The sequence below is a fragment of the Rana temporaria genome, chromosome 5 (assembly GCF_905171775.1).
Source record: "Rana temporaria chromosome 5, aRanTem1.1, whole genome shotgun sequence".
Classification (NCBI taxonomy): domain Eukaryota; kingdom Metazoa; phylum Chordata; class Amphibia; order Anura; family Ranidae; genus Rana; species Rana temporaria.
Window position 1 is genome coordinate 408,862,393 of NC_053493.1, and position 24,718 is coordinate 408,887,110.

The 24,718-nt window shown below is 47.7% G+C and overlaps 1 protein-coding gene across 1 annotated transcript in view; it reads right to left on the reverse strand.

Annotated features, from left to right (window-relative positions):
* KCNK9 (potassium two pore domain channel subfamily K member 9) overlaps nucleotides 1–6,890 on the reverse strand; it is a 206,662-nt gene extending 199,772 nt beyond the window's left edge. Inside the window, exon 1 of the mRNA XM_040355008.1 lies at nucleotides 6,202–6,890. Coding sequence (XP_040210942.1) covers nucleotides 6,202–6,787 — 586 coding nt within the window. The 5' untranslated portion in view covers nucleotides 6,788–6,890. The remainder of the gene's footprint in view (nucleotides 1–6,201) is intronic.
* Nucleotides 6,891–24,718: the final 17,828 nt, after the last annotated feature.

The window sequence follows — 24,718 nt, forward strand, 5'->3', positions numbered from 1 at the left end:
GCATTTTATCTCATTTCACACTGCCCCCCAGTGTGAAATGAGATAAAATGCTATAATCCACTCTATCACAGGCAGGGAGGGAGAGGGGGAGAGAAGACAGCACATTACATGGTAAGACCTACCCCGAAAATAAGCCCTACTGTGTCTTTTGTTGCCAAAATTAATATAAGACCCTGGGCTTATTTTCAGGGAAACACGGTGTATATATATATATATATATATATATATATATATATATATATATATATATATATATATATATATATTTATAGATATAGATATCTATCTATAGATAGATAGATAGATAGATAGAGATAGATAGATAGATAGATAGATAGATAGATAGATAGATAGATAGATAGATAGATAGATAGATAGATAGATAGATAGATACGTAGACAAACAGATAGATAGATAGATAGATAGATAGATAGATAGATAGATAGATAGATAGATAGATAGATAGATAGATAGATAGATAGATAGACAAACAGACAGATAGATAGATAGATAGATAGATAGATAGATAGATAGATAGATAGATAGATAGATAGATAGATAGATAGATAGAAAGATAGATAGACAAATAGATAGATAGATAGATAGATAGACAGACAGACAGATAGATAGATAGATAGATAGATAGATAGATAGATAGATAGATAGATAGATAGATAGATAGATAGATAGATAGACAGACAGACAGACAAACAGATAGATAGATAGATAGATAGATAGATAGATAGATAGATAGATAGATAGATAGATAGATAGATAGATAGATAGATAGACAGACAGATATATAGATAGATAGGTAGACAGACAGACAGACAAATAGATAGATAGATAGATAGATAGATAGATAGATAGATAGATAGATAGATAGATAGATAGATAGATAGATAGATCGATAGATAGATAGACGGTTGGGTATTATCAGAACTTCTTGTCTAAGCTTTCCCTTTGTACACAACAATACTAACACAAAATGAAGTTAGCAGCTAAGCAACAGATAATGTTCTTTATTAGTAAGACCCGTCGTCGTATTTGCAATATAGGCTTCTACTGGCCTCTAAACAGCAAGCAGCTGTGGAACTACTAGTGTCAGCAATCCTTTTATATACAAGCTAATGGTGAAATAATTGTCCAGCAAAGACAACAGCTGTTCTACTGTGAGATCCTACTTTGTTTCCTGAAGGCTTTTACATTTTTTGATACAATGTTTAGTTTTACACTTTCTGAAGGGATTCAGGGGCTTTTATATACACACAACTAATGCAACATATAATGCAATAGATAATTAATTTAATGGACAGTGGCAGGATGTGTTTGCAGCAGGATCAATAAGGGGCACAACAAGGCTGAGCATGCCCAATTCATTATGAATCACAATGAAATAGATAGCTGCCATTTTAAGAATAGGTTCTGGCTAATTCTGTAGTAAGGGCATGGCCGCCATCAGGGGGGTACAGGCAGTATGGCAACCCCTATTTTTTTATAAAAAAATATATATATTTTTTAATATATTTGTATTTTATTTTTTATTAAAGGGCCCCCCCCTTCTCAATTTGTGGCAGCCTCCCCGCTTCTCAATTTCAGGCGCAGCCCCCCCCCCCCCCCCGGTTCTCTTCTCCAGGGGGCCCATGCCTGAAGCTGTGTAAGGGGCCCCATAATTCCTGATGGCGGCCCTGAGTAAGGGTATGCATTTAGGTATACATAGACGTTTAGTTCTTCTGCAAACTTTAGACCTGCAGGCTCCCCTACTTTGTCTTAATACCAAGAGCTGGCCAAGCTTCAGAAGTCCAACAACTCATGAAGTCATCTCCTTGGAGTGCTGTGACTCACTTCTTCATTAAGGACCCCCACTTTAGCCACCAGCTGCCACCTTAGCAACCCAACCATGTTCAAAAAGGTCAACTAATTACAGTGGTGGTGTTGGTGACAGCATACACTAAAACTAACGCAACAACAAATGCAACAAATAACTCATGGACAATGACAGGCTGTCTCTGCAGCAGGTTCAAACAGCTTTACTCTTGCTGGCTGCAGGCAGGGCTGTCTTAAAGCGGGGGTTCACCCTAAAATATCTATAGACTGTTTTATCCAGCATACTGCTGACATCAATAGTATGCTGGATTTTTTTGTTGTTTTCGGTCTGTACTTACCTTTTCCTTTATTAAGGCTAGAGATAGGTTAGCAAAAAAGTTAATTTTGAGGGTGAACCTCCGCTTTAATTAGAGGACACACCTGGGCATTGCCCAGGGGCCCCAGCTGCAGGGGGCCCCTGCATTTTTCCCAAAGCAGCTGGTCCTTGAGCCCACGCTGCCCCGAAATTGGGGGCCCCATGATGGCCATGGTGCTATGGTGCCCCTTGATGGCACTGAGAGTGATAGAGGGAAGGTACTCTGCCTCCTTCCTACTTGATGTCTGTTTACCTGCACTATCATCATTGTAGGGGCCCCAGAGCATAACCTTGCCCAGGGGCCCACGATGCTATTAAGAAGGCCCTGGCTGCAGGTCTAAGTATGGTCTCCACAGTTCATTCCAAATCGCAAATCCTTAGCCTTGCAGTTGAACTACAAGGCTAAGCATAACTTAAAGGTATGCTTAGACATGTAGTTCTTCAGCAACTTTAGTCCTACAAGTCATCACCATCCTTTGCCTAATTCAAACAAGCTAGCCAAGCATTAGACAAGGAACAATTTGTGCAGTCACCTTGTTAGGTTGGTCCAGTTCTTCAAGAGGGACCCTAATTTAGCCACCTGCGACTCCTCCACACTCAAGAAGGTCACCTAAGTATAATGGTGGGGATCACAGTATACACTACAACTAAAGCAACAAAAATGTAAATAAAAAATAATGCAAAAAATTTCTCATGGACAGTAACAGACTGTTTGCAGCAGATTCAAGCAGCCTACTCCTGCTGAGCTGACCAACTACAAGTCTAAGCATGGTCTCCAGTTCATTCCAAATCACAATGCAATAGACACTTTGCTATTTCCAGGATTCTCGATAGGCTCGGGCTTATTCTAAGGCTGTTGTAGCACTACATGGCTGCAGGGCTGTCTTAATGAGAGGGCACACCTGGGCACTGCCCAGGGGCCACAGCAGCATGGGGGAGCCCCTGCACTTTCCCCAAAGCAGCTGGTCCTTGAGCCCATGCTGCCCCAAAATTGGGGGCCCCATGATGGCACTGAGAGTGATAGATACACAGGGGAGGCAGTCTGCCTCCTACCTACTTGATGTCTGTTTACCTGCACTGTCATCATTGTAGGGGCCCCAGAGCATTACCTTGCCCAGGGGCCCATGATGCAATTAAGAAGGCCCTGCATGGCTGAAATATATGCTTAGACTTGTAGTTCTTCAGCAACTTTAGACCTACAGGTCAGCCTTTGTTTGCCCAATCTACAAGAGCAACAACCCCAAGATCTTGTTGGGTTGAGGTGCCTCAATTCTTCCAGATCGCCCCCAACTTTAGCAACCAGCAACCCCAACACACTCAAAAAGGTCACCTAATTGTGGTGATGACGGTATAAACTACAACTAAAGCACCTAATAATGCAATAAAAAAAATCTAATAAATAACTCATGGACGGACTACAAGTCTAAGCAGTTCATTCCAAATCACAATGCAATAGAGAATTTGCTCAGTAGGCTCGGGCTAATTCGAAGGCTGCTGTAGAACTACAATGTTGAAATGTATGCTTAGATTTGTAGTTCTTTAACAATTTGAGACCCACAGGTCAAGCTTGGTTGCCTAATCCACAAGAGTTGGCCTATAGCGCTAGAACAGCAACAAACTCAGGAAGGTTGAGGGTTAAGAGGCTCCAATTCTTCAATAGGGACCCCACTTTATCCACAAGCGCCCACACCACACTAGGTCACTGATTATAATGGTGATGATGACAGTTTACAATACTACAACCAAAGCAACAAATAATGCAATAAAAAACGAATACAGAATAAAGAAGAGCAATAAACTCAGGAAGGTTGAGGGTTAAGAGGCTCCAATTCTTCAAGAGGGACCCTACTTTATCCACCAGCGCCCACACCACACTAGGTCACCGATTATAATGGTGGTGTATACTACAACCAAAGCAACAAATAATGCAATAAAAAAAACTAATAAAGAACTCATGGAGCGACTACAAGCAGTTTATTCCAAATCACAAATGCAACAATTTGCCTTTACAAAGATTATCGGGCTAAATCTAAGGCTGCTGTAGAACTACAAGGCTGAAATGTATGCTTAGACTTGTAGTTCTTTAACAACTTCAGGTCAATCTTGGTTGCCTAATCCACAAGAGTTGGCCAAGCGCTAGAAGAGCAACAAACTCAGGAAGATTGAGGGTTAAGGTGCTACAATTCTTCAAGAGGGACCCTACTTTATCCACCAGACCACACTCAAAAAGGTCACCGATTATAATGGTGGTGGTGACAGTGTACAATACTACAACCAAAGCAACAAATAATGCAATAAAAAAACGAATAAAGGTTGAGGGTTAAGAGGCTTCAATTCTTCAAGAGGGACCCCACTTTATCCACCAGCGCCCACACCATACTAGGTCACCGATTATAATGGTGGTGGTGACAGTGTACAATACTACAACCAAAGCAACAAATAATGCAATGAAAAAAAACGAATAAAGAACTCATGGAGCGACTACAAGCAGTTTATTCCAAATGCAACAATTTGCCTTTACAAAGATTATCGGGCTAAATGTAAAGCTGCTGAAGAACTGCAAGGCTAAAATGTATGCTTAGACTTGTAGTTCTTTAACAACTTCAGGTCAATCTTAGTTGCCTAATCCACAAGAGTTGGCCAAGCGCTAGAAGAGCAACAAACTCAGGAAGGTTGAGGGTTAAGGTGCTCCAATTCTTCAAGAGGGACCCTACTTTATCCACCAGCGCCCACACCACACTAGGTCACCGATTATAATGGTGGTGATGACAGTGTGCAATACTACAACCAAAGCAACAAATAATGCAATAAAAAAACAAATTAAGAACTCATGGAGCGACTACAAGCAGTTTATTCCAAATCACAAATGCAACCATTTGCCTTTACAAAGATTATCGGGCTAAATCTATGGCTGCTGTAGAACTACAAGGCTGAAATGGATGCTTAGACTTGTAGTTCTTCAACAACTTCAGACCTACAGCTTGGTTGCCTAATCCACAAGAGTTGGCCAAGCGCTAGAGGAGCAACAAACTCAGGAAGGTTGAGGGTTAAGGTGCTCCAATTCTTCAAGAGGGACCCTACTTTATGCACCAGACCACACTCAAAAAGGTCACCGATTATAATGGTGGTGATGATAGTGTACAATACTACAACCAAAGCAACAGATAATGCAATAAAAAACGAATAAAGAAGAGCAACAAACTCAGGAAGGTTGAGGGTTAAGAGGCTCCAATTCTTCAAGAGGGACCCCACTTTATCCACCAGCGCCCACACCACACTCAAAAAGGTCACCGATTATAATGGTGGTGGTGACAGTGTACAATACTACAACCAAAGCAACAAATAATGCAATAAAAAACAAATAAAGAACTCATGGAGCGATGTAGCAGTTTATTACAAATCACAAATGCAACAATTTTTCTGTTTCAAGGATTAAATCTAAGGCTGCTGTAGAACTACAAGGCTGAAATGTATGCTTAGACTTGTAGTTCTTTAACAACTTCAGGTCAATCTTGGTTGCCTAATCCACAAGAGTTGGCCAAGCGCTAGAAGAGCAACAAACTCAGGAAGGTTGAGGGTTAAGGTGCTCCAACTCTCCAAGAGGGACCCCACTTTATCCACCACACCACACTCAAAAAGGTCACCGATTATAATGGTGGTGATGACAGTGTACAATACTACAACCAAAGCAACAAATAATGCAATAAAAAAACAAATAAAGAACTCATGGAGCGATGTAGCAGTTTATTCCAAATCACAAATGCAACAATTTTCTGTTTCAAGGATTAAATCTAAGGTTGCTGTAGAACTACAAGGCTGAAATGTATGCTTAGACTTGTAGTTCTTCAGCAACTTGAGACCCACAGGTCAAACCTTAAGAGTTGGCCAAGCGCTAAAACAGCAACAAAGTCACACAAGGCACATTCTTGGGTTGAGGTTCCTCAATTCTTCAAGATCGACCCCCAACTTTAGCAACCAGAGCCCCCCCCCCCCCAAACACACTCAAAGGGGTCACTTACCTATAGTGGTGATGACAGTGATGGCAAAGTAGAAGGAACCAGCAAATTTCCATTGGACCCCAGCCCGGTGGGGTTCGGACTGCATGATGACCAGCTCCAGTTGCCTATAGTCCTCGTTGGTGATATTATATTTCCCTTTCAGGCGGATCTCCTCGGCTTTGAGTTTCTCCTCCTCCCTCATCTCATAGTCGGACTCCAGGGCATCAAAGACTGCGGCCCCCACCAGCAGGTAGGTGAACGTGCAGATGATGAGGGACAAGGTCCGCACGTTCTGCCGCTTCATGGCCGCCAGCAACCGGCTGCTAAGGGGATCATGTCCCCCAGTCCTGGTGGTGGAGAGGGCACTGGGAAGTTGCAGACAGCAATGGCTGGGTTGGGCACCTGGAGAGTGGGAGTGGAGTGGGTTGTGGTGGTGGTGGTGGTGGTGGATGCAGTGCTGGTGGTCACCTCTCCCCACTCCTTGCTCCTGTTCCTGGGATGTGGAGAGGCAGAGGAGGCTGCTGGATCTTCTGGACCAGGTACCCTGCAGCCTGGAGGCTCTGTGTAGGACTTGCCCAAACCAAGCCGTGCCAGTGCGCAGTGCCATCAACAAGACCACCTTCTTCTGACTTGACTCCTGTCTGCTTTCAGCAAGACCACCTTTGTTTTTTGATTGCTCCCTTTCTTTTCTCCAGCAAGAAGGAACTTTAGAAGCTTCTCCAACAACCCTCAAGCCTTAAGAGGTGCCCTCATTGCCAAGTTGACCCACAGGCTTTTGGATCTTCACTTTAAGTCTTTCCTTGGATGCCTTCTCAGCTAAGTCCACCCCACAACTTCTCCAAGTTCCCCTTCCAACCAGTCCCAGTCTATACCCCCTAACCACCCTCCCAGTTGGCTTACCTTCACCCACAAAAGCCACCACCGCTCTTCCTTTTTTTTCCTGGACAACCAGATCCTGTAGTCCAAGCACAGCCAAGAGTGAAAGCCTTTGGACCCTTCAGCCCACTCTTGTCTCCTTCTTTGCACCCATAGACCAGAAGCAATGCAAACGGCTTCCGATATTAAGCGATGTAAGGCTAAAACCAAGTCCTTCTGTCTTATTTTAGGTGAATCTGAACAATGAGCAAACATTTGCCCCTGTGTACATCAACCATTGGCGGTGGCTTTTAAAAGACCCAAGATGCATCCAGAGGGGAGAAGGTAAAAGTCGCCTCCAAGCGCCTCATCCTAAAAGATGGCTAAAAGGGAATTTGGGAGAATTTGAAGAAGTAGAAGAGTTTCCTTCAGCACAGAACCAGCAGTGAGATGAGGACCTGTCCATACAAATCTTCTCCTACCTTGAGCTGAGGACCTGTCTATACAAATCTTCTCCTACCTTGAGCTGAGACCTGTCTATAGAAATCTTCTCCTACCTTGAGCTGAGGCTTGTCTATACAAATCTTCTCCTACCTTGAGCTGAGGACCTGTCTATACAAATCTTCTCCTTCCTTGAGCTGAGACCTGTCTATACAAATCTTCTCCTACCTTGAGCATCCATGGACCAGTAAGCGACCAAATGTCAATACCCAAAAGGTTCCTTAGATTCCAAAGTTTAGTAGTCTCCTTTTTATTTAATTTGTCTTCTGGATAAGGAATTCAGGCACAGATACAAGTGAACCCAGAAGTACTCCAGTACAAAAAAAAAATACCTCCAGAGAAGCGAATCCAGGGTCCAGCAGCAGCAAAGGGAAGGGGCAAGGTGCAATTAAAAGCTGGGTGGATGACAAGGAGACCCCCCCTTAGGTCACATTGGGAAATAGCCACAATCCAGTCTGACTTTTTGTCCTCTTGCACACAAGGCTGCAGTTTCCCTGGGCTAGGAGCATGAAGACCAGGCTAGACTAGAGCTCACAATAGGCAGCCAAAGCAGGGTGGTGTCCAGACAGCCTGGTCATCCCAGTGGCAAGCAGCTAAGCATCAGGAACAGCAGCAGCAGCTAAGCATCAGGAACAGCAGCACTGAAGAACCCAGATATCTCAGGGACCTGCATCCTCCTAACCAGGTCTCTTCTTTTGCAACTGCCTTTTTTTCTTTTTTTTTTAAAGATTGGCAGTTGCTGGGAGGCTGATCAGAAAGTGGTCTCAGATGGGTGAAGGCTCTGATGCCCTCTGCATGGCTTCAAGCACTCCTCTTGCTCTCCTGTGCTATATTGCCAACACCTGGTACATTTTTCTTTTCTTTTTTCCTCTCTGTGATCAGACTCCTTGCAACTCTACAGTAGCTTCTGTTGCATCCTCTCTCTCTCTCTCTCTCTCCTCTTCCAACTCTCCTCCCCCAGTGTCTTGCTGGGACCACTCCTACAGAATATATTAATCCTTCAGGGAATCACTGGAAGCCAGCACCACGTGGTCTCCTGTTTGAAGCTGGGGTGTGTAATGGGTTGGGGAGGGCAGGGATCGAAGAGGGGGGGGGGGGGGTTGGATAGTTTGCATTAATGATGATGAAGCATACAGAAAATAGGGAGTGAGGAGGCAATGTCAAACTGAACATCACTGCTGGAGGAGACAGAAATAGAGGGATTGGGGGGGGGGGATCAAACACAGAAGATGCAATTCAAACTAGGACAGGGGAGGTTGTGACTTTGCAATCTGTGTGAGATTAATATGTGCATCTGTTGGCTGGGACAAGAGGATGCATCTGTTGCTGGGGATCTGCGGCGCGGTCTGGTGGTGCGTGTGTGTGTGTGATAGGGACCCCGAGCTGGCCGCGGGCTTGGCGCCGCGCTCCGTGGCTCAGGCGTACAGATAAAAAAAAATTGCGAAAGCGTGAGCCGTTAACCCCTTGCTGGCAGGAAAAAAAAAAGACGTATCGTAGATTAGGTGACTGTCAGCAAGGGGGTTAAAATCTCAGTCTTCGATTTAAACCGCATGGAGTTTGCATGTTCTCCCTGTGCTTGTGTGGATTTCCTCTCCAGAATCACGAAGCTAAGTTAACTTCTGCTTTACCCCATTGAGCGTAGAGAGAACCCGACCGCACAGTGTCGGTTGTGCGTCTTTGCATGCCAATGTGTCTTTAACCACTTCAGCCCCGGACCATATTGCTGGTCAAAGACCAGAGCACTTTTTGCGATTCGGTGCTGCGTCGCTTTAACTGACAATTGCGCGGTCGTGCGACGTGGCTCCCAAACAAAATTGGCGTCCTTTTTTCCCCACAAATAGAGCTTTCTTTTGGTGTATTTGATCACCTCTGCGGTTTTTAGTTTTTGCGATATAAACAAAAATAGAGCGACAACTTTGAAAAAAAATGAATATTTTTTACTTTTTGCTATAATAAATATCCCCCAAAAATATATTAAAAAAAAAATTTTCCTCAGTTTAGGCCGATACGTATTCTTCTACATATTTTTGGTAAAAAAAAATCGCAATAAGCGTTTATCGATTGGTTTGCGCAAAAGTTATAGCGTTTACAAAATAGGGGGTATTTTTATGGCATTTTTATTAATATTTTTGTTTTACTAGTAATGGCGGCTTTCAGCGATTTTTTTCGGTACTGCGACATTATGGCGGACACTTCGGACACTTTTGACACATTTTTGGGACCATTGGCATTTTTATAGCGATCAGTGCTATAAAAATGCATTGGATTACTATAAAAATGCCACTGGCAGGGAGGGGGTTAACACTAGGGGGCGGGGAAGGGGTTAAGTATGTTCCCTGGGTGTGTTCTAACTGTAGGGGGGATGGACTCACTAGGGGAAATGACTGATTGCTGTTCATACATTGTATGAACAGAAGATCAGCATTTCTCTCCCTGACAGGACTGGGAGCTGTGTGTTTACACACACAGCTCCCGGTCCCCGCTCTGTAACGAGCGATCACATGTGCCTGGCGGTGATCGCGCCCGCCGGGCACTTGCACAGGAGTCGGGGGCGAGCGCCTAGTGGCCTGCGCGAGAGCCGACGTATAGCTACGTGCTCTTGCACAGGGGAGCCGACCTGCTGACTGTGGCTGGTCGGCAAGTAGTTAACCCAGGGGTCTCCCAAACTGGCGGCCCTCCAGCTGTTGTGAAACTACAAGTCCCATGAGGCATTGCAAGGCTGACACATAGCTCCCAAATGTCCCTGATTTTGAGGGACTGTTCCTGATTTGGAACAATGTCCCTCTGTCCCTCATTCCTCATGATGCGTCCCTCATTTTGGTCTGATACATATAGTATGTATATAAAATGCACAAAAAGTGAACAATGAAGGAAGGTGCCAGATCAGTATATGCAAAGCTCCCAACTGTCCCTGATTTTGAGGGACTGTCCCTGATTTGGGACAACGTCCCTCTGTCCCTGTTTCCTCTTCATTTGTCCCTCATTTTGGTCTGATCTATATAGATGTATATAAAATGCACTTTTTATCTATCAAAAAGTGTTTCCCAGTGCTAAAGCTTTCATCTGATTTCTAAATTGCTGCATTTGTAAATTCCAAAAGCCAATATAAAAGAATAGCAGTGGTAACAAAAAAAAATAAAGCACTTGTGGGTTTAACCACTGTCACCACTGTGCCATCAATTGTCGCCACTGTGCCATCAATTGTCGCCACTGTGCCATCAATTGTCGCCACTGTGCCATCAATTCTCGCCACTGTTCTATCAATTCTCGCCACTGTGCCATCAATTCTCGCCACTGTGCCATGCCATCAAATGCAGCCACTGTGCCATAATTTATCGCCACTGTGCCCATCAATTGTCACCACTGTGCCAGGCCATCAAATGCAGCCACTGTGCCATCAATTGTCGCCACTGTGCCATCAATTGTCGCCACTGTGCCATTCCATCAAATGCAGCCACTGTGCCATTCCATCAAATGCAGCCACTGTGCCATGCCATCAAATGCAGCCACTGTGCCATAATTTATCGCCACTGTGCCCATCAATTGTCACCACTGTGCCAGGCCATCAAATGCAGCCACTGTGCCATCAATTGTCGCCACTGTGCTCATTGTCACCACTGTGCCATACATTTTCGCCACTGTGCCCATCAATTGTCACCAATGTGCCCATCAATTGTCACCACTGTCCCATGCCAAACGCAGCCACTGTGCCATCAAACGCAGCCACTGTACCATGCTATCAAACACAGACACTGTGCCATCAATTGTCACCACTGTGCCATCAATTGTCGCCACTGTGCCATCAATTGTCGCCACTGTGCCATGCCATCAAATGCAGCCACCGTGCCATGCCATCAAATGCAGCCACTGTGCCATAATTTATCGCCACTGTGCCCATCAATTGTCACCACTGTGCCAGGCCATCAATTGCAGTCACTGTGCCATCAATTGTCGCCACTGTGCTCATTGTCACCACTGTGCCATACATTTTCGCCACTGTGCCCATCAATTATCACCACTGTGCCCATCAATTATCACCACTGTGCCCATCAATTGTCACCACTGTCCCATGCCAAACGCAGCCACTGTGCCATCAAATGCAGCCACTGTACCATGCTATCAAACGCAGTCACTGTGCCAACAATTGTTACCACTGTGCCATCAATTGTCACCACTGTGCCCAGCAATTGTCACCACTGTGCCATGCCATCAAACGCAGCCACTGTGCCATCAATTGTCACCACTGTGCCATCAATTGTCGCCAATGTGCCCATCAATTGTCGCCACTGTGCCCAGCAATTGTCGCCACTGTGCCATCAATTGTCGCCACTGTGTCATCAATTGTCGTCACTGTGCCCAGCAATTGTCGTAACTGTGCCCAGCAATTTTCGCCACTGTGCCCATCAATTTTCACCACTGTGCCCAGCAATTGTAGCCACTGTGCCCAGCAATTGTAGCCACTGTGCCCATACATTTTTGCCACTGTGCCCAGCAATTGTAGCCACTGTGCCCAGGAATTGTCACCACTGTGCCATCAATTGTCGCCACTGTGCCCAGAAATTGTCACCACTGTGCCATCAATTGTAGCCACTGTGCCCAGCAATTGTCGCCACGGTGGCCATCAATTGTCACCACTGGCTCTGATAGGCACTTCCACAGCCAACCAGCTGCCGTTATTCAGATGGCCGGCCCTTGCCAGGGGGCCGGCCATCTGAATAGTCGGCGGCAGCGGCAATACAGTGGCAGTGCGAGAGCGAGAGGCGCCCTCTATGAACGCACAGCCACTGCAGAGGAATAATGGGACTTGTGGTTCTGCAACAGCTGGATGGCTGCCAGATTGAGGCCCCTGCTTTAACCACTTCAGCCCCGGGAGGATTTACCCACTTCCTGACCAGGCTATTTTATTTTTTTGCGATTCGGCACTGCGTCGCTTTAACTAAAAATTGCGCGGTCGTGCGACGTTGTACACGAACAAAATTTACGTCCTTTTTTTCCCACAAATATAACTTTCTCAGTGTGGTATTTGATCACCTTTGCTGTTTTTTTTTTTTGGGCTTTAAACAAAAAAAAAGAGTGACAATTTTGAAAAAGAAAAACAATATTTTTTACTTTTTCATATAAAAAAACAAAAAAAAAATGTCTTCATCATTCGTTTGGGCAAATAGCTATTCTTCTACATATTTTTGGTAAAACAAAATCGCAATAAGCGTATATTGATTGGTTTGCACAAAAGTTATAGTTATAGTTTTATGTCATTTTTAATATAATTTATTTTTTACTAGTAATGGCAGTGTGATCAGCGATTTTTAGCAGGACTGCGACATTGTGGCGGACAGCTCTGACACTTTTGACACATTTTTGGGACCATTGACATTTATACAGCGATCAGTGCTAAAAAGAAAGGAACTGATTACTAAATGTCACTGGCAGGGAAGAGGATAAAACTAGGGGGCGATCAAAGGGTTAAATCTGTTCCCTGGGAGGTGTTTCTAACTCTGGGTGGGAGGGGACTGACTGGGAGTAGAGAGAGATCGCTGTTGCTGATCACTAGGAACAGACAATCTCACTCTACTCCCCTGACAGAACAGGGATCTGTCTGTTTACCCATTCTGGCTCTCTGTGGAGCGATCACAGGTGGCCGGCGGACACGTGCATCGGCCCCGGCGTCATGTGCGCCTCTTAAAGTGGCCGACGTACACTTACGGTGGTTTTGCGCAGCCATCCTACTGAATCCGCACACTGGCCACCTCACCTGTATGCACTCAGCCCCCTCTCCCCCCACAGCCACCAGGGACCCAGGACAACCACCAAGGACCCAGGACCCCGCACAGCCACCAGGGACCCTGCACAGCCACCAGGGACCCCGCACAGGGACCCCGAACAGCCACCAGGGACCCTGACAACCACCAGGGACCCAGCACACCGCACAGGGACCCCGCACTGAGACCAGGGACCCAGCCACCAGGGACCCCGCGCAGCCACCAGGGACCCCGTACAACCACCAGGGACCCAGCACACCGCACAGGGACCCCGCACTGAGACCAGGGACCCAGCCACCAGGGACCCCGCGCAGCCACTTGAGAAGGAAGGGGTGGTACAATTTTAGATGGAGGGGCCCCCTTGATTTTAGTCTAGCCTAGGGCAGCACAGCACCAAAATACACCACTGCATACACAAACCTGTACACACAAGGCTCTGGCCCCTCCCTGTACACAAATAGGCTCCCTCTCCCTTTCCCTCACAGCCCCTACTTGTAAAGGAAATCTTCCTACCTAAGGTAATTTTCACAAAATGACATGTTGCTGAGAAGCACAGTACAGTTCACACGAGGGGTGCACATACACATAGTAGCCAGAGGTGGCAGTAAAGAGCTCGATGTCTGAACTCAGTGACACGAGAACAGCAGAAGCTGTGAGATTATTTGTGTAATGCACAGCACGGCTCCCCTCCACCCATCCTGCCTTCTTCTGGCCTGGGCGGGCCCCTCGGGCCCCTTACACTTGTGACGGCTGTACCCCCCTGGGGCTGGCCTATGGGAAAGTACAGTGGCGTCACTAGGGTTGGTGTCACCCGGTGCAGTAAAACATGGTGTCACCCCCCCTCTGTCTTGGCTGCCCAGCACCAAGCAGGCAGCGCACGGGCACGAGGCGCACCCGAAACCAGCCCCTGTAAATGATAGTATAGGGCAGTATAGTGGAAGGTTAGGGTAGTATAGAGTGGTATAGTGGCAGGTTGGTGTAGTGGGGTGGTATAGGACAGGTTAAGGTGGTATAGGGCATGTTGGGGTGGTATAGTGCAAGTTAGGGTGGCATAGGGCAATTTGGGATGGCATGGGAAAGGTTGGAGTGGTACAGGGCAAGTTAGGGTGGCATTGGGCAGGTTGGGGTGGTATAGGGCAAGTTATGGTGGCATAGGGCAGATTGGGGTGGTACAGGGCAAGTTATGGTGGCACAGGACAAGTTGGGGTGGCATGGGAAAGTTTGGGGTGGTACAGGGCAGGCTGTGGTGGCACAGGGCAGGCTGGGTGGTACAGGGCAGGCTGGGGAGGTACAGGGCAGGCTGGGGTGGTACAGGGCTGTTTGGGGGGTACAGGGCAGGCTGGGGTGGTATAGGGCTGTTTGGGGTGGTACAGGGCAGGCTGGGGTGGTACAGGGCAGGCTGGGTGATACAGGGCAGGCTGGGGTGGTACAGGGCAGGCTGGGGTGGTACAGGGCTGTTTGGGGGGGTACAGGGCAGGCTGGGGTGGTATAGGGCTCTTTGGGGTGGTACAGGGCAAGTTAGGGTGGCACAGGGCAAGTTGGGGTGGCATGGGAAAGTTTGGGGTGGTACAGGGCAGGCTGGGGTGGTACAGGGCAGGCTGTGGTGGCACAGGGCAGGCTGGGTGGTACAGGGCAGGCTGGGTTGGTACAGGGCAGGCTGGGGTGGTATAGGGCTGTTTGGGGTGGTACAGGGCAGGCTGGGGTGGTACAGGGCAGGCTGGGGTGGCACAGAGCAGGCTGGGGTGGTACAGGGCAGGCTGGGATTGCACAGGGCAGGCTGGGCATGTCAGCTAAAAAAAAAACGGGATGGTGTCACCCCTCTAGTGGGTGTCACCCGGTGCGGACCGCACCCCCCGCGCCCCCCTAGCAACGCCTCTGGGAAAGTAAAGTGGAAAAGAAGTCCCTGACCCTTCTCCGAAATGGTGATGGAAGCTTTTTTGATTTAGAGGAAATCATCTTTAGCAATGAATTTCCTCCAGGAAGACTTTCTCTGCATGTCAGGCGACGGGCGGCATGACAATGTCTTTTTTCCCGTTTCACCTCTACGGCGTTCCTCCCTGTTCTCCCAGGACGCATTTCTACTTAACGCCTTTAAAGTGCTACTATGGCGTGTATGCGGCAGATCGCACCTCGGCCCCCACCCCCCATCCCCCCTGTGCGGAGGTGATGGACGGCCGGCTGCCTCTCAGCCTCCATCTCCTTGGAGACAAGATACAAATCTCACGGCGGGTTCTCCTTGTTTAAAAAATTGATGTTGAATTAAACCCGACAAAACTGCGATCTCTGGCACGCCGTTCTTCTTTTATCCCAACGTGTCTGCATCAGGATTGGCTGGCAGGAGAGCACCGATGTGGGCGTGTATGGTAAATCCCGGTGGAGTGCACCTGTCCTGCGGGATAATCTGTAGACCTGACTTTGCTGGCTGCCCTCTGGTAATGCTACTTGCCTGGCTGTCTTACGTACATTAGAAGCTGCAAGTCAGATAGAACCCCCCTCATTCCCTGGCTGGAGGACATCCAGCGTCATCTAGCCCAGTGGTCTCCAAACTGTGGCCTGGAGGACTGATGCGGCCCAGAGGCGATTCAGTTCGCATGTGCCGCGCTATATAAGTTTTTCATTCATTCATTCATTGCTTGCTTTTATCCAGCCCTTGGGGCATTATTCCCCCCACTGTCAGCAACAATGGGGCACAGTTCCTGCCACCGACAATGGGACAATAGTCCCTCACTGACACCAATGATGTGGCACTATTCCTCCCACTCATACCAATGATGGGGCACTATTCCTTCCACTGACACCAGTGATGGGACACTATTCCTCCCACTGACCCCAGAGATGGGGCGCCATTCCTTCCACTGATACCAATGATGGGGCACTATTCCTCCCACTGATACCAATGATGGGGCACTATTCCTCTCACTGACACCAATGATGGGGCACTATTCCTCCCACTGATACCAATGATGGGGCACTATTCCTCCCACGGATACCAATGATGGGGCACTATTCCTCCCACTGATACCAATGATGGGCCACTATTCCTTCCACTTATACCAATGATAGGGCACGATTCCTTCCACTGATACCAATGATGGGGCACTATTCCTCCCACTGATACCAATGATGGGGCACTATTCCTCCCACTGACAACAATGAGGCTCCATTCCTCCCACTGACCCCAGAGATGGGGCACCATTCCTTCCACTGACACAAATAATGAGACACTATTCCTCCCACTGACACCAATGATGGGGCACTGTTCCTCCCACTGAAACCAATGATGGGGCACCATACCTCCCACTTACACCAATGATGAGACACTATTCCTCCAACTGAAACCAATGATGGGGATCTATTCCTCCCACTGATACAGTAGCAATAATGGGGAGCTATTCCTTCCACTGATACCAATGATGGGGCAACCTTTACTCTCACTGCCACCAATGATGGAGTACTATTCCTCCCACTGACACCAATGATGGGACATCATTTCTCCCACTGACAGCAATGATGGGGCACTATTTCTCCCACTGACGCCAATGATGGGGCATCATTCCTCCCACTGACACCAATGAAGGGACATTAATTATTTTCCTGAGAACAATGATGGGGCATTATTCCTTCCACTGACACCAATGATGGGATATTGTTTACTCCCACTGACACCAGAGCACTTTCTTCTCCCAATAGCCACAGTTCAGCCCCCCTAAAGTTTGAAGGACAGCAGAAAGTTTGGAGACCCCTGATCTATCCCTTTTCTCCCCAGCATGACTGGCCGGCCCCTTACAGAGTGGGGATGGGGGGAGAGGGAGAGGGAGGAGAGAAGGAGGGGGAGAGAGAAAAATAGAGTGGGGATGAGGGGAGGAGAGAGAGACTGGTAGAGGGAAAAATAGAGTGGTGATGGGGGAAAATAGAGGGAGGAGAGAGAGGAGGGAGAGAAAGAGAGAGTGGGGAGAGAGAAAGAGAGAGTGGGGGAATAAAGAAAAGGGGAGAGAGAGGGGGAGAGAAAGAGAGAGGGGGAGGAAGAAAGGGAGAGAGAGGGAGGAGAGAAAGAGAGAGTGAGGGGAGAACTAAAGAGAGGGAGATAAGGAGGGGGAGAGAAAAAGAGAGAAGGGGGAGAGAAAGAAGGAGAGTGGGGGGTGAGAGAGAGAGGGAGAGTGTGCGAGAAGAGAGAAATAAAGATAGAGGGGAGAGAAAAAGAGAGAGGGGGAGAGAGAGAGAAGGAGAGAGGGGGGTAGAGGAGAAGTGTGAGAGAGAGAGGGAGGAGAAAGAGAGAGGGGGGAATAGAGAGAGAAAGATAGAGAGAGGGGGAGAGAGAGAAGGGAATAGAGGGGGAGAGAGAAATATAGCAGGGAAGAGAGGGGGGGAGAGAGAGAAAGATAGTGGAAGAGAGAGGGGAAAGAGGGGGAGAGAGAGAAGAAGAGAGAGGGGGAGAGAGAGAGAGAGAAATATAGAAGGGGAGAGAGAGAGAGGGAGAGAGAGAGAGAAAAAGATAGAGGGGGAGAGAGAGAAAGATAGAGGGGGAGAGAGAGCGAGAAAGATAGAGGGGGAGAGAGACTGATATAGAGGGGGAGAGAGAGAGAAAGACAGAGGGGGAAGAGAGAGAGAGAAAGATAGAGGGGGAGAGAGATGGAGATGGAGATAGAGGGAGAGAGAGAGAGAGAAGGATAGAGAGGGGATAGAGAAAGATAGAGGGGGAGAGAGAGAAGGAGAGAGAGGGGAGAGAAAGATAGAAGGGGAGAGAGAGAAGGAGAGAGAGGGGAGAGAGAGAGAAAGATAGAAGGGGAGAGAGAAGGAGAGAGAGCGGGGGGAGAGAGAAAGATAGGGGGGGAGAGAGAGAGAGACAAAGATAAAGGGGGAGAGAGGGGGAGAGAGGGGGGAGAGCGAGAGAGAGAGAGAGAAAGATAGAGGGGGAGAGAGAGAAAAAGATAGAGGGGGGAGAGACAGAGAAAGATAGCGGGGGAGAGAGAGAACGATAAAGGGGGGTAAAGAGAGAGGGAGGGTGAGAGAGCGGGAGAAGAGAGATAGAAAGAAAGAGAGGGGGTAGAGAGAATGAGAGAGCTGCTGAAAGAAATAAAAATTAAGAAAAAGGCTTTTCTTATGTTTTTTTTCTTAATACTTAATGTTGGTAATATATTCATGTAATGTGTGCAATGGCAGCCAACAGAGTTTACAGTTTTTATTTTAGGGGGGGTTTATTTTAAAGTTGGACTTCTTTGTTGATGTTTATTCATAAAGTGATCTGTCACAACGGCTGGATCCATGTCTGTAGTGCATGCACCAGCCTTAATACCAGGAATAATAATGTGTGATTAGATTATTACTCCAGGAGTATATAATGAGTTTAGCAATTCTAGAGAAATGCTTAAATAATGCATTACAATTAACTTACACACACTCTAAAAAATAATGTCTTGGCTCAACAAAAAAAAATAACGCAACAGTTTGCATCAAGCTTTTTAAGTTATGACAATGTCAGGTAAAATTAAGTGGAAGCAACAACCTACATTGTGTTGAGGTAATTAGCTTTTCTGCTAGATATAAATGCATTTTTATTTACCATCCACTTAATTACTGGCATTATAAACACATGTTTTTAAGTTGAGTAGTCAACAATATTAAGTTGCTCCAATTAGTTTTTCCAGTTTCTACAATAATTTTTTTAAGTCACATGTACTTAATTTCTACAATTATGAGCACACTTTCTTTAGGTTAATAAACAGCTAAACTCAAGTTGGTCCAAAGTTATTTTCTCTATTAGTGATTAGCTTTGTTTTTATACTAGCTTTCACAAATGAATTCATTCAACAACACAATTGTTAAACAATTAGACCCCTTTCACAATGGAGTGGTTTGCAGGCGCTATTGCGCTTAAAATAGCGCCTGCAAACCGACCCTAAACTGTGTCTCCAGTGACCCTAAAGCTTTGTCTCCAGTGTGAAAGCCCCAGGGCTTTTACACTGGAGCGGTGCGCTAGCAGGACGGGAAAAAAGTCCTGCTAGCCACATCTTGTGGTGTTTATACCGCTCCTCCCCATTAATTTTTAATGGAACAGCACGGCTATACCGCTGAAAAAGCGTCTCAGCAGAGCCGCCTTGCAGTGTTTTTTAACCACTTCTCGGCCACTGGCGGGGTAAAACCGCCCTGCTAGCGGCCGAATACCGGCGCAAAAAATAGCGGCACTTTACCACGGACGCACTGACCGCCCCAGTGTGAAAGGGGCCTTAAATTTATTACACAAAACGGTTGAGTTTTTTAACATAAATATGAAAGTTAACAAAAATAGAAAATAAGTTTCAAACATAAAGATTTGTACCATGTATAATATATCCTAATATATCTAAAACCACAGTGCCAAATATAAACTTAGGACCGTCTCACACCGGAAATTGCACAGGAATGCGCTGTATGTTCACATGCGATTCACATGCAGTTCTGTGTAGTACGATTTCAGCTCATTCATTTTGGATGGGCTGAATTTGTACTGCACTAAAAGTAGTGTATCTACAATTGGAAACTCATTGCAACCGGATCATGTGGTACTTCTGTACCACGTGATCCAGTGCGAGCAAACACACTGCGTTTGTGATCTGCATTTGGGGTGTCATTAGCTTAAAATTGACACTCACTGCAGAACACAGCTGCAGTGCATTTTAAACATGGTGTGGGAAATTCTCATGGATACACCGCTCCTACAGCACCCCTGCCCATTGAAATTATTGAGCAGCACCACCGGCAGCTGCACTTTGCCGGCGGTTTTAACAAGTGGTTGTTAAAAACACCCCGCTAGCGGCCGAATAGCACCGCTAAAAATAGCGGCGCTTTACTACTGACGCCGCCTCAGTGTGAAAGCGGCCTTAGGGCAAGAAGGAAGAGGGAGCTGATAAGGGGGAAAGAGCATAAAAAAAAAAGAAAAAAAAGAAGAAAAACAGACAAATAGGAATACCACAATAGTGGCCATAGGTTGGAGGGGAGAGAGGAAAACAGTCCCTCCGTCTCCAAGGAAAGAAGACAATAAACAATCAGACTATTGGGGTTTATTTACTAAAGGTAAATCTGAAAGATCTGAAATTAGGGGAAGCTCTGCTGATTTTATCATCCAATCATGTGCAAGCGAAAATGCTGTTTTTATTTTCCTTGCATGTCCCCCTCAGATCTACAGTGACTGCACTTCCAAGTGCACCTTCAGTGCAAAGTGGATTTGCCTTTAGTAAATATTTTAAACAAACCATGAAGTCTTGAATATAGATTGCCATAGAAGCTAAAATCTATAATACACTGACTCCCCTGGCACAAAAAAAAACTTTTTCAAGCTTAGCAGATTTTACAAATGGCGCACTATCAATGCTACCCACTGACATGAGGCAATTATGTTCACAAGGCTAAAAACAACCAGCACTATATTAGGACAAAGTTTGTTAGTTGGTGTTGCCTTTTAACACCTAGTTCTCGAGCTATAGGCTATAAGGGATTACAAATAGTAATAGTTCCAAATTTCTTTGTAAAGCAAATTATTTTCACCTTTAAAAATGTCTTTCATATCTCTGTGCCGCAGCAGGTCTTCCTTCCAACATGTCTCAGCTTTTTCTGCGTTATGTTGGTGGGGGAGGAGACTTGCAATAACTCAAGTTAGAACAAAATTGAGTTACCAAGTCCATTTTATTAAGTTACCACAACTTAAATTTCCTTTTACATCAATGAATGCAGAAATGGGACTGTACACAACACACAAAATTAGGTTGCTATAATTTCCAACATTATAATATCAACAGAACTTATTAAAATAGGTTTTCAACGTAAAAAGTTTATTTAAAACAATAAATTAGAATTTTTACCTTGGAAATATGCATTTAATTAAGTGGTGGTAACAGGTCTCTCGAATTACTTTTTAGAGTGCATATTAGATAAGAAGAAAGAAAGAAGAGAGATGGAGAGGGAGATAGAGAGATAGAAAATAAGAGGGGGAAGGGTGGTGGTTGGGGGGGGGGGGATAGAGAGGGAAAGGAGAGAGAACAAGAAGGGGGCGGAGTGGTAGGGGGACAGGGTGGTGGGGGGGGTAGAGAGGGATAGGGGAGAACAAGAAGGGGGTGGAGTGGTAGAGGGGGTATGCAGGAGGAAAGTGGAGAGAAATAAAAGGGGCGGATTGGTAGAGGGGGTAAGCAAGGAGGAAAGGGGGGGACAAGAAGGAGGCAGAGTGGTAGAGGGGGCAGGGTGGGGGGGTAGAGAGGGAAAGAGGAGAACAAGAAGGGGCAGAGTGGTGGAGGGGGCAGGGTGGGGGGGTAGAGAGGGAAAGGGGAGAACAATAAGGGGACGGAGTGGTAGAGGGGGTTTGCAGGAGGAAAGGGGAGAGAAATAAAGGGGCAGAGTGGTAGAGGGGGTTTGCAGGAGGAAAGAGGAGAACAAGAAGGGGGCAGAGTGGTAGAGGGGGCAGGGTGGGGGGGTAGAGAGTGAAAGGAAAAAAAAAAGAAGGGGGCGGAGTGGTGGAGGGGGCAGGGTGGGGGGTAGAGAGGGAAAGGGGAGAACAAGAAGGGGGCGAAGTGGTAGAGGGGGTATGCAGGAGGAAAGGGGAGAGAAATAAAGGGGCGGAGTGGTAGAGGGGGTTTACAGGAGGAAAGTGGAGAGAAATAAAGGGGCAGAGTGGTAGAGGGGGTATGATGCAGGAGAAGAGGGGAGAACAAGAAGGGGGCAGAGTGGTAGAGGGGGCAGGGTGGGGAGGTAGAGAGTGAAAGGGGAGAACAAGAAGGGGGCGGAGTGGTGGAGGGGGCAGGGTGGGGGGGTAGAGAGGAAATGGGAGAACAAGAAGGGGGCGGAGTGGTAGAGGGGGCAGGGTAGGGGGTAGAGAGCGAAAGGGGAGAACAAGAAGGGGGTGGAGTGGTGGGGTAGAGAGGGAAAGGGGAGAACAAGAAGAGGGCGGAGTGGTGGAGGGGGCAGGGTGGGGGGATAGAGAGTAAAAGGGGAGAACAAGAAGGGGACGGAGTGGTAAAGGGGGTATGCAGGAGGAAAGGGGAGAGAAATAAGGGGGCGGAGTGATGGAGGGGGCAGGGTTTCGGGGTTGAGAGAGGGAAAGGGGAGAACAAGAAGAGGGCGGAGTGGTGGAGGGGGCAGGGTGGGGGGTAGATAAGAAAAGGGGAGAACAAGAAGGGGGCAGAGTGGTGGAGGGGGCAGGGTGGGTGGGTAGAGAGTAAAAGTTGAGAACAAGAAGGGGGCGGAGTGGTAGAGGGGGTATGCAGGAGGAAAGGGGAGAGAAATAAAGGGGCGGAGTGGTAGAGGGAGTTTGCAGGAGGAAAGGGGAGAACAAGAAAGAGTGGTAGAGGGGGCAGGGTGGGGGGTAGCGAGTGAAAAGGGGAGAACAAGAAGGGGGCGGAGTGGTGAAGGGGGCAGGGTGGGGGGTAGAGAGGAAAGGGGAGAACAAGAAGGGGGCGGAGTGGTGGAGTGGGCAGGGTGGGGGGGTAGAGAGGAAAAAGGGAGAACAAGAAAGGGGGCAGAGTGGTAGAGGGGGTATGCAGGAGGAAAGGGGAGAACAAAAAGGGGGCGGCGTGGTGAAGGGGGCAGGGTGGGTGGGTAAAGAGGGAAAGGGGAGAACAAGAAGGGGGCGGAGTGGTGGAGGGGGCAGGGTGGGTGGGTAAAGAGGGAAAGGGAAGAACAAGAAGGGGGCGGAGTGGTGGAGGGGGCAGGGTGGGGGGGTAGAGAGGAAAAGGGGAGAACAAGAAGGGGGGCGGAGTGGTGGAGGGGGCAGGGTGGGGGGGTAAAGAGGGAAAGGGGAGAACAAGAACGGGGCGGAGTGGGGGAGGGGGCAGAGTGGGGGGTAGAGAGGAAAAGGGGAGAACAAGAAGGGGGCGGAGTGGTGGAGGGGGCAGGGTGGGGGGGTAGAGAGGAAAAGGGGAGAACAAGAAGGGGGGCGGAGTGGTGGAGGGGGCAGGGAGGAAAGGGAAGAACAAGAAGGGGCAGAGTGGTAGAGGGGGTATGCAGGAGGAAAGGGGAGAGAAATAAAGGGGGAGCAGAATAGTAGAGGGGAGATAGATAGGAAGAAGGGAGAGAAAGGATAGGGGGGGGCAGAGAGAGAGCATGATAGGAAAATTAGAATTCTGGATGGGGGGGGGGGGTGGAGCAGAGAATGGGGGGGTGTAAATGTCATATAATCTGAACATATTCTCCCTTTCATCATGTGCAGAGCCGGCCCCGCTTCCCAGCGCTCATCGCAGAATTCCAGCCAATATGTCAGATCTCCTTGGGACTTGGAATACGTTAATGTTAAAGCCCCAGAGGGCCCTGTCTGTAAAATCTGCTGGTTTCATCATTTGCATATGCCAGGCAATGCTGTGGCATTTGTTCCTTATGTAACACAACATTGTGTAATAAGAGAGGAGATCGCTGGCAGAAAATTGGACAACGCATGCCGCCCCCCCCCCCCCCCCCATTCCCCTCTTCAAATCTCAGCTTCTAGAAATTACCGGCGACTTATATCAAACGTATCTCAGGCGTGGCTTTGTAGTTATAGGAAGCCTATAGTTAAAATGATATTAGGTTGTGGGTAGCTTGCTTTTTTTTCCCACGGCTATGTGGCTTTCTCCCCCGCGGTAACGATCCCGGTGATCCAGTTTACCCGATATTCACGAGGAGTTGTAGCAGGAGGCTTGACGATGAACAGGTAGGCCCGGCATCTTTGGCACCGAGCAAAGGGCAGGATCCGTACGGACAACTCCTCACAGCGAGGGCAGGACAGTCCCAAGGTCTCGGATCCTCCGCTAGAAAGAAGAACAAATTGTCCATCCGTGGACATCCGGATCCGCGTATCGGTGAGGGGTATCCCGGATGAAGCAAACATGGTGGAGACCCCCGGTGTAGTCATAGGGGGTCTCAATCGCTGAGAGGCTGCGGGCGGCAGCGAGGGAGCGGACATCTCTCACACGTGGCACTTTCTCTCTTAGGCGGGCATCGATTACTGGTTTGGCGCGAAACTTCGCCCCTACATCTCACGCAGGGGTGGGTGACTCCTCCCACTTGAAAACTTGTCTGGACACGTTGCAGGCATGCACTCCGCTGCACGTACGCCCAGGCCTTGGCTCACCAACGTATACTCCCTCTTCGCCACACAGTTCCAACACACGACACTCCTTGCTCTCAATTGTAAAATAACTCACAGTTCCGTTGCCAGAGGTAACAGCCGAATCCTGGACGAGCCCCCACGTGTAGCGCTACCCCCAGAGGAGCCGATGGTTAGATTTGGGACGGCATAATTAAGTTACCTCTGTGATGTGTCTAGGGGTGATGATGGTAATGAGAGCAGTGACGGAATGTCCAGACAGTTGGTTGACGTTTTCAATGCTTTTATTTCTAGTCCAACACGACCAACAGTCAACTCGAGGTAGATAGTACAGGTTGGTGAAAAGAGAATAAACTTTGCAGATTCAGGCTATGGATAG